At 47.9% G+C, this 10327-nt stretch overlaps 1 protein-coding gene across 1 annotated transcript; it reads right to left on the bottom strand.

The window, feature by feature from the left end:
* Positions 1–2793: 2793 nt before the first annotated feature.
* LOC134037485 (sphingomyelin phosphodiesterase 3-like) lies at positions 2794–7580 on the bottom strand. The gene is made up of 3 exons (XM_062482779.1): positions 6908–7580; positions 5516–6580; positions 2794–2877 (listed from the first exon to the last, which is right to left on the bottom strand). The coding sequence occupies exons 1-3, from the start codon at positions 7232–7234 to the stop codon at positions 2794–2796; spliced, it is 1476 nt and encodes a 491-aa protein (XP_062338763.1). The 5' UTR covers positions 7235–7580.
* Between the last annotated feature and the right edge of the window lie 2747 nt (positions 7581–10327).

Here is a 10327-nt window from a genome sequence, read left to right on the forward strand (position 1 = left end):
AATGGCTTTCTCAAACTCGATATGTCGACGGCTACATATTCCTAATATGACCACAAGCTAGGGTTGGAGCTGTTGAGCTATGTTTAAATGTGGCATATGTTTAAGCTGTCTCAAAACACTCTACAGCCATTTTGTCACGTGTCGACGTCGAGGCTCGAAGTAGTTCGAATTTGTAAAAACAAAATGGGGTTCTCAAACTCGATATGTCGACGGCTACATATTCCTAATATGACCACAAGCTAGGGTTGGAGCTGTTGAGCTATGTTTAAATGTGGCATATGTTTAAGCTGTCTCAAAACACTCTACAGCCATTTTGTCACGTGTCGACGTCGAGGCTCGAAGTAGTTCGAATTTGTAAAAACAAAATGGGGTTCTCAAACTCGATATGTCGACGGCTACATATTCCTAATATGACCACAAGCTAGGGTTGGAGCTGTTGAGCTATGTTTAAATGTGGTAAATATTCCTAATATGACCACAAGCTAGAGTTGGAGCTGTTGAGCTATGTTTAAATGTGGTACATATTCACAATATGACCACAAGCTAGAGTTGGAGCTGTGGAGCTATGTTTAAATGTGGTACATATTCACAATATGACCACAAGCTAGAGTTGGAGCTGTGGAGCCGAGCTGAAAGTCCAACAGCTAGTGTGGCCAAATGATTATGGGTGTGACTATTACCATCGGATGTTTTAGCAAATAACAAAAAGCTACATTTTATAACTACATAGCAGAAGCTCCAACAAATGGTAACATGTCCACCAGCTAAATGTTGTGATGTTTAGGTTATCATAAAATGTTCTACAGCCATTTTGTCACGTGTCGACGTCGAAGCTCGAAGTAGTTCGAATTTGTAAAAACAATGGCTTTCTCAAACTCGAGCATATTTCACGTGTCGACGGCGACATATTCACAATATGACCACAAGCTAGAGTTGGAGCTGTGGAGCCGAGCTGAAAGTCCAACAGCTAGTGTGGCCAAATGATTATGGGTGTGACTATTACCATCGGATGTTTTAGCAAATAACAAAAAGCTACATTTTATAACTACATAGCAGAAGCTCCAACAAATGGTAACATGTCCACCAGCTAAATGTTGTGATGTTTAGGTTATCATAAAATGTTCTACAGCCATTTTGTCACGTGTCGACGTCGAAGCTCGAAGTAGTTCGAATTTGTAAAAACAAAATGGCTTTCTCAAACTCGAGCATATTTCACATGTCGACGGCGACATATTCACAATATGACCACAAGCTAGAGTTGGAGCTGTGGAGCCGAGCTGAAAGTCCAACAGCTAGTGTGGCCAAATGATTATGGGTGTGACTATTACCATCGGATGTTTTAGCAAATAACAAAAAGCTACATTTTATAACTACATAGCAGAAGCTCCAACAAATGGTAACATGTCCACCAGCTAAATGTTGTGATGTTTAGGTTATCATAAAATGTTCTACAGCCATTTTGTCACGTGTCGACGTCGAAGCTCGAAGTAGTTCGAATTTGTAAAAACAAAATGGCTTTCTCAAACTCGAGCATATTTCACGTGTCGACGGCGACATATTCACAATATGACCACAAGCTAGAGTTGGAGCTGTGGAGCCGAGCTGAAAGTCCAACAGCTAGTGTGGCCAAATGATTATGGGTGTGACTATTACCATCGGATGTTTTAGCAAATAACAAAAAGCTACATTTTATAACTACATAGCAGAAGCTCCAACAAATGGTAACATGTCCACCAGCTAAATGTTGTGATGTTTAGGTTATCATAAAATGTTCTACAGCCATTTTGTCACGTGTCGACGTCGAAGCTCGAAGTAGTTCGAATTTGTAAAAACAAAATGGCTTTCTCAAACTCGAGCATATTTCACATGTCGACGGCGACATATTCACAATATGACCACAAGCTAGAGTTGGAGCTGTGGAGCCGAGCTGAAAGTCCAACAGCTAGTGTGGCCAAATGATTATGGGTGTGACTATTACCATCGGATGTTTTAGCAAATAACAAAAAGCTACATTTTATAACTACATAGCAGAAGCTCCAACAAATGGTAACATGTCCACCAGCTAAATGTTGTGATGTTTAGGTTATCATAAAATGTTCTACAGCCATTTTGTCACGTGTCGACGTCGAAGCTCGAAGTAGTTCGAATTTGTAAAAACAAAATGGCTTTCTCAAACTCGAGCATATTTCACGTGTCGACGGCGACATATTCACAATATGACCACAAGCTAGAGTTGGAGCTGTGGAGCCGAGCTGAAAGTCCAACAGCTAGTGTGGCCAAATGATTATGGGTGTGACTATTACCATCGGCTAACCCGTCGGATGTTTTAGCAAATGGTGAGTGACCAACAAAAAGCTACATTTCAAATGATTATGGGTGTGACTATTACCATCGGATGTTTTAGCAAATAACAAAAAGCTACATTTTATAACTACATAGCAGAAGCTCCAACAAATGGTAACATGTCCACCAGCTAAATGTTGTGATGTTTAGGTTATCATAAAATGTTCTACAGCCATTTTGTCACGTGTCGACGTCGAAGCTCGAAGTAGTTTGAATTTGAAGAAAACAAAATGGTTTTCTCAAACTCGCACACATATCATATGTCGACGGCGATCCGAATTGTGATGTTTATACTCCCCAAGTCAAAGCTCGAAGTAGTTTGAATTTGAAAAAAACAAAATGGCTTTCTCAAACTCGCGCACATATCATATGTCGACGGCGATCCAAACTCGCGCACATATCATATGTTAACACGCTGCACCAACACACTGTGGAGTGGTGCTCACGGCCCTATGTACCTTCGATGGCGTGGAGGTGGGTACAGGTGAGATATCCCACAACCCTCTGCTCCTGGTGAGAGGTGCCCACCTGTACCTGCAGAGACCAGGGAACGGAGACAAAGATGGAAGAGGGGGGGGGGGAAGCAGAGACATCTGGTCACCACATCCCACAGTTGAAATCAATATGATCCTGTCTCGCACCACGTTGTGGATCATTTGTTTACCTAAACAGATTCTAATGGAACAGTAAGGGTAATGGAAACCGAACGATGTAACAATGCTACAAGAGACCTGTGTGGTGACAGAGCACTTTGCTGCTATCGGATCCATTTATCTCCACCAGGGGATCAAGGCTGTGCTGGCTGAACAGAGGAGAGATGGAGTAATGTAACAGAGGACAAGACTGCCTCCTCGTAGTCTGGAGAGACTCAAACCAAGAGGCTGGACCAATCACAGGACTGCTCTCATGGCAAGAGAATCTGTACCCCAATGATAAACCACAATACAGCCTTGGTCCAAGTAACTAGACATTAACATTTAGGATTCCCTTCTAAAAACATACATTCAGTGACTTTCTTTCATCTGAGATTAGCAGCATTCGTTTAATGAGGCCGTAATAAAGCCCGCGAATCAGACGTCATCCACCGCTCCCATATCAACACTGCAGGCATGAGGGCTGTACTGGAGCCCCTGTCAGCCATTAACTGCTTCCTTCTTTCCTCTGATTATCCCCCCTTTCTCCTGTCAGTTTTCGTTATCCCCTTCTCCAGCTAGGATCAACTCATTTCTCTCTCCGCCTTCCCTCTCTCCCTCTCTCCTTTCAACTCGCTCTCCCTGCCCTTGTTTCCTCCTCTCTCCCCTGCTCTCCGTCTTGTCCTGGGTCGTGGTGTATGAATATTTTAGGGGCTTAGCCATGCTTGGGTTGGTGTGGGGGCTCAGCAACAAGTCATAGGGGATTCAGCAGGCTCTCAACTGGTTATTGTTGTTGTGTGTGTGTCTAGTGTTTGTATTCCAGTGCGTGTTCTCATTAAAAAACAACATTAAAATGAAGGTAATGAAAATCGCTCTATGGATATTATGGTATAAAGTAAATGTTACGTTAGAAACAGTATAAAGACAGCATAAAATTAACATGCTGCCCTAACTCTAACATTCTTCCCTGTGACATATCCCTAACACACTACCCTACCCTGTAACCTATTCCCTAACACACTACCCTACCCTGTAACCTATTCCCTAACACACTACCCTACCCTGTAACCTATTCCTTAACATGCTGCCCTAGCCTAACATGCTGCTCTGATCCTGACGTTCAGCTCTAACCCTAACATGCTGGCCTAACCAAACACACTGCCCAGTAAACTATACCTACCATGGTACCCTAATCTTAACAGATGTAAGCCTCTATCATGCTCGGGGTTCATTTAGAGTAGAGTAAAGTAAAGACCAGGGTCCCACTGCATAGAGCAGGAAGCCATATGAACCAATGGTTGACCCCTCCTAAAAGGTCATTGAGGCAAGAGGCACATCCTGTCTATGTCCTCAGGGTTTAACTAATGCCCTGTGCTCGTCTGTACACACACACACAGACACACACACACCCCATATCCACAGCCCTCCTTCATCCATGCGCTCAATGGTTAAATAATAATACACTAGATAAATATTGAGACTGAACAGCTTTAATTACTGCCTTTCTCATTCTTCAGAGGAACATTTTTAATTAATACTCACACTCAAAAGTCCCATATCTCCCCTCTCTTGCTCTTTCCCTCCTTGTCTCTCGCTTTGTCTCTCCTATCTGTCTCTCTTCTTCCTCTTTCGCTTCCCCCCTCTGTTTCTCCCCAGTGACACGGCCAGAACAGGGTGTTGATCTCTAATGTCTGTGAGACACTGACCCCCCCAGCAGCACTGTGATGAGAGCCCCACTGTGTCGCTGTGGTTCACAGACCTGCCAGCATCCCTACAGCTCCTCTCATCAATGTTTTCTTCCAGACACACACGCACCACACACATACAGCGCGCGCACACACACACGCTGATCCAACATCGGCATCATGTTGCCGGGAGGTGCTGAGTTGACCCAGCAGGTCTTGGCTCTCTACCAGCCTCTGAACACAGTGGCGAGAGGGGGGGATTAATGGACGCTAACCCTGACAATACTCTGCCCTCACGCGTCACACACTCTCTCTCACACACATGGCTGTGGAGGTTGTTGCTTTTACCCTGGAGTAATGTAGAATTTCAGACGCAGCTCATAGACTCATAGCAGCTTCCTTTTCCTTCGGCTGACGAAATCAGCCGAAGGAAAAGGAAGCCTTTGTTTGCCATTTTCATATCCTCAACTTAAATTGCAAAAAGAGAGAGATAAAGACAGACAGAGAGAGAGAGAGAGAGAGAGAGAGAGAGAAGCAGAGGGAAAGATGCATATAGAGGAGATTAAAAAAAGAGAATGGGGGAAAGGAAGTGACAAAGAAAGAAAGAAAGACAGAGTACAACGAACACTGCTTTTAATAATTTAACGTAATTCTTTGTTCCGAGAATTCTGTCCTATACAGCAGAGAAGCCACTTAGACACTGCTGAGAGCAGCTGTGTGTAGGAACCCAGTCTGGAGACTGTTCACTGTGGCAAACCCTGGATGTCAGCACTGGGGGTGGGATCAACTGAAAGTCCTGAGCAAAAAAGGTGTCTGCTAGCAGGGTCTGTATTAGAGAGATAATGAGGAGCTGACCTTGGCGAAGAGCACTCCCTTGGCAGCCAGGGCGTCTTCTCCACGCCCGTTGGGATAGCACTCATAATGGGCATCCAGGATTGGGTAGCGACTGGCCAACAGTAGGCCGCTGTTCAGGAACTTGAAGTGCGAGCAGCAGTGCCTCCAGCCGTAGCTGCCCACGTCACTCAGCACGAAGGGGAAATAGCGGTGAAGCTGGCTCCGCAGCCTGGAGGTGGAAGTGTGGTCAAAGACTTCCTGCAAGCACAGGAAATCCAGGTTGGCGGGGAAAAAGGCCGAGATCTCGTGATCGAATCCGTCCTCGCCGTGGCGCCGCTTGCGTCCCGTCGGCCGCTTGAAGACGGAGGTGCGGTGGGAGAGGGTGTTGTTGGACGACACGGCCCCCGTGCCGCCTCCGTCGCCGTGGAAACGGGTCAGGGACTCCCGGGAGGCGGTACGGCTGTTGATGCTGCAGGAGTCCCCGCCCCCTTCGACTCCCCCGGGGGGTTTCCCCCCCTCCTCCTCCTCGTCCAGGGGGGGGTCCGGCTCAGGGGCACTGATGCTGATCTGCACCCCGCTGCTGGGGATGGGATGCAGGGGGCAGTCTGAGCTGTTCTGACCCCCGACAGAGTGGAGGGGGCAGTCTGCCGAATCATCCCCGGCGCCGCCAGAGTGCAGAGGGCAGTCGGGGGAAGGAGCCCCCCCTGGCGGGTGGATGGGGCAGTCTGCGGAGCCCTGCTCTCCATTAGGGTGGAGAGGGCAGTCAGGCTGGGGCTCGGCCTCTGCGGCGAAGGGTGTGTTTTCGGGGCGCTGGTCGAGGGAGGAGGTGCGTCGGAAGCCCGTGGCGAGGCTGGAGAAGGAGGCGGCGCTGATGGACGTGTTGGTCGGCGAATCGATGTAGATCTTGATCTGCGGTCGGCTGGCGCCGCTGCGGATGCGCCGGCCCACCTCGCGGGCTCGTCGCTGGGTGTCGGACAGGTTGTTGAAGCGAGCCAGCGAGTCCGGCAGCAGGCACACGTTGGCGCTGCCGAAGCAGAAACTCCGTCCCTGAGGTCTCCATTCGCTGAGGCCGGCTCCGGCTCCGCCCTGTCCACAGCACAACACATCGCTTTAGTCGCTGCTAGTTTGGAGAGAACACACACAGGCAAACAGACACTGTACCCGACACAGTCAAGTGAATATGGCGTGCGTGAGCGGGATTAGTAACAATTTACAGTCTGTTTATATGTGGTGAGGTTGTGGACATGCATATTCATCAATAAACCCCAGGTCTGTCACTGACACAAACACCTTTTTTTACCACCATGTCACATTTTATAACACTCATAAAAACCAAAAGAATGGCGTTTTGGTGGAAATTTTACACACAAATCCAAAGCTCCAAAGAGACCGGTATGGCCTTCAGCTGCTCACCTGCTCGGCCTGGTGCTTGTCTGGACGGCAGTGTGTGTAGAGGTAGGGCGTCCTGACCGCCTGCAGCGGCGCCCACAACAGGAAGCCCAGGAGGGCGAGGGGCAGCGAGGCCAAGAACAGGAGCAGGTAGAGAGGCGCCGACACCAGGAGGCACAGCGTCAGGAAGGAGCAGGGGTCCTGGGAGCGCCGACGCTTCTCCAGAGAGGTGGCCACGCACGACGCCAGCAGGCGGTCCAGCAGCCAGTAGGAGGGGAACACCATGGCCCACGAGAGGCCGTCCAGGAAGGACAGGAGGCCGCTGCCGTAGGGGGAGCTGTGGAGGACCATGGTAACCTCACACGCAAACCACACCGCTCACACGCTCCACCGTTCTGTTCTGACTGCTGAGTAGGAGGCCAATGTGAAAATGTCAAAAGTAAAAAATAAAAAAATGATGTTGTCACCCTCCCCCATGAATGGCGAAACACTACATGACACTACATGATGTGCTCTTTGTCTTCACTTTCGCCCAGAGGCTATTTCCTCCTCTGTGTGTGAGAGGTTCACCCCACCCGCCCCCCTCCCCTCAGCAGTGCTGCCCTCCACAGGACCACAGAGGTACTACAGTCTCTTGATGGGGGTCGTCATTGTGTGATGGGCCGTCAAGAGCCAGTGGGAGCCTCCATCTCCGCCTCAGAATCTGCCGAGAACAAAGAGAGATGGGTGTGAACACAAGCAAAACTTCCTGTCTCTATGTAGAGAAACAGGAAGTGAGAGCAACAGAAAGACATAGTGAGGGAGTAACATGTTGTCTGCCAGCAAGACAGTTTCACGTGTTGGCATATAGTATACTAGATGGTTGGGATCATGTGACTGCTACTTGACTGTTTAATGTTCGTCAATAGTCACTCTGCATTGTCATCTTCAAAGTTAAGGTCCTGTCAAAGGCATCACTGTCACGTGAACCGATATTGTGCTGTTATTGGCTCTTGTGCTCCCTGGCTCCTCTCCTGGCTCCTCCCCTGGCTCCTCCCAGGGTAACCTCCTGTTGAGGACATAGACTGGGAAATCCCCAGTGATGATCCTCATCATGTTCTGGTGCTCAGTGAAAGAGAGCCTGAGCCTGACAACCAGCCGCCTGAACCAGCCTCCTGAATTTCCAGTAATATCTGATGATCAGACGTAATATGCTTAATGCATTTCACTAAATGACAATGGGCCAAACCATGTGACATTGCACAGAGCGAGCAGAAAGAGATAGACAGGAAGAAAGAGAGCAGAGAAGTAGTGATAATTTTAAAAAAGGGGGACAGGTGTCAGGTCCGACCTATCCAAATCACCTCTCCTACCTCATCTCTCCATCTCTCCATCTCGCTATCATTCCCCCCCCAACCCTGACAGACAGACTGACTCCTGACCCTGCAGAAGGACAGATGGGGGTGGGGGGGGGGGAGAGTTTCTCCAGCCTGTACTAATCCTGCACTCTGAACAGACAGAGGATCATTGTGTTTTCCTTCGGGGTGATGAACCATATTGTCTCTGCGCCTCCTTTGCCACTCTCTTTCACTTTCATTCACTTGGAGTCCCTCTTTCTATCTGTTGTTTTCTATATCTTTAATCCAAAATGTGTTCTATAACTGCGACTTTCTTTCTCTCTTTAATCCTGACAGTGTGTGTCTGCATATTTGATTCTGCTTCTAACAGACATTCAAATACCATACACGCAGCACAAGCTTACAGTACTTTTTCCTGACTTGTAGAGATCTCGTCTAGACAAGACCTATCTCTACAAATAATTCATAGACCAACACTCCAGCGTACTAAGAGACGTAAATTCACTGTGACAAACCAAGAGTGCAAACACACACACATAAACGCGCACAAACATTCACGCAGTGCATTTCGAGAGTGGTGTCAGTAAGAATCTTGTCTACGGCCCTGTGGTGGGTTGCTGTGTCCAAGGCTGAGGAAGCCAGGCCCATAACGCTGGGCCTGTCTCACTGACGAGGCCTGAGTGAGGGTTAGTGAACAGGCAGGCAGGCAGACAGACAGAGAGACAGACAGGCTTGCAGACCAACAGACAGGTTTGGAGGAAATGTCTAGTCAGACTGGATGCTCTTCTGTCACATTCTCTCCAGATCTGTTTCGACAACATCCTCTTCCACAGAATCAATACTGTCTAACAATGGTCAATGTGTGTGTGTGCATGCATGTGTGTCATAGTGCATGCATGCATGTATGACAATTAATGTGTTCAAAAGCTTAGTTGTACGTGTGCAGCCATGTGTGTGTGTCCGCATGAGAGAGAAAGACTGTGTGTGCATGCTGAAGAGGTTAAGGAGTTGCCTTAGTGAGTGATGCACTCTGTGTGAGTATCTGGTTAACCAGAAGGTCAATTGAGCTCCATCCTTTGGTTTTAGGGCTTTTTTTCCCCTCAATTTTTTAATGAAGAACAATACAGGTGAGCGTAAACCGCTGCATTGAGAGTAATGACTACACAGGCAAATGCACACACACACACACATTCAGTACACATGCACACTCTTTCTCTGTTTTTCACACCCAAACACAGCGCTGAGCGGATGGCCTAGAGAACAGCGGTATGACTAAAAGTGAAATAGTGAGTTTTACATATCCCTGCTCTCCCTCTCCACATCTCTCTCTCTCTCTCTCTTTCTATGGCATCTTTGTATTCCATCTTCCTGATTTGAAATCTCTCCTGTGCATAACGTTCTTGTTAGTGATTATCTCTTTCTCACTTTGTGTTAATTCCCCCTTTCCATCTGTCCTTTCTTTCTTTTATTCCACAACCATCCATCTAGCCAGTAAGCTACTCAGCCAGCCAGCCAGCCAGTCAGCCAGCCTGCCAGTCAGCCAGCCAGCCTGCCAGCCAGAGAGCGGGCATAAGGAATTTCAGTTGTCATGGTGACCCAGTCACATTGACTTAGGATCTGTGCTAGTGTGGCCCTGTCAGTGTCTGGGTCTGGCTCTCCCCACCTAACACACACACATAGAGGCTGACATACAGTAGGTATATCTGAGCCTACAACAGCAGCAGGTCTTAGTACTGTCCCAGAGCCCTATGGCCAGCCAGGATGTCCGGTCCAGCATGAGCACTATCTCTCAATATTCTGCACTCATTTCAAGATCAATCTTTTTGTGTGTTGTTGCTTTTGGCCTCCAAGTAAATGTCTGTGTGTCCCAGGTTAGTTTCGGTTGGTTCAGGAATGTTCTCATCCTAGTAGGACACTGGGTCAGAATAGGTCATCCTTTCTTTTCTTTTTGACACTGTCTGTCTCTCTCAGTTTCTTCCAAGTGTGCTTCCTCTTCCTCTCTTTCTTTGCCTTCCTCTTTCGCTGTCAATTATGCTCTCTCTCTCTCTCTCTCTCTCTCTCTCTCTCTCTCTCTCTCTCTCTCACTCTCTCTCTCACTCTTGTCTCT

This window comes from Osmerus eperlanus, chromosome 17 (assembly GCF_963692335.1).
Source record: "Osmerus eperlanus chromosome 17, fOsmEpe2.1, whole genome shotgun sequence".
Classification (NCBI taxonomy): domain Eukaryota; kingdom Metazoa; phylum Chordata; class Actinopteri; order Osmeriformes; family Osmeridae; genus Osmerus; species Osmerus eperlanus.

What these genes read in the sequence shown, in the direction of transcription:
- LOC134037485 (XM_062482779.1), bottom strand. Translation starts at nt 7,234, where the DNA reads ATGGTCCTCCACAGCTCCCCCTACGGCAGCGGCCTCCTGTCCTTCCTG. An exon ending in ACAAGCACCAGGCCGAGCAG is followed by an intron (nt 6,581 to 6,907) that starts GTGAGCAGCTGA and finishes TGCTGTGGACAG; the next exon opens with GGCGGAGCCGGAGCCGGCCT. An exon ending in AGGGAGTGCTCTTCGCCAAG is followed by an intron (nt 2,878 to 5,515) that starts GTCAGCTCCTCA and finishes TGGTCTCTGCAG; the next exon opens with GTACAGGTGGGCACCTCTCA.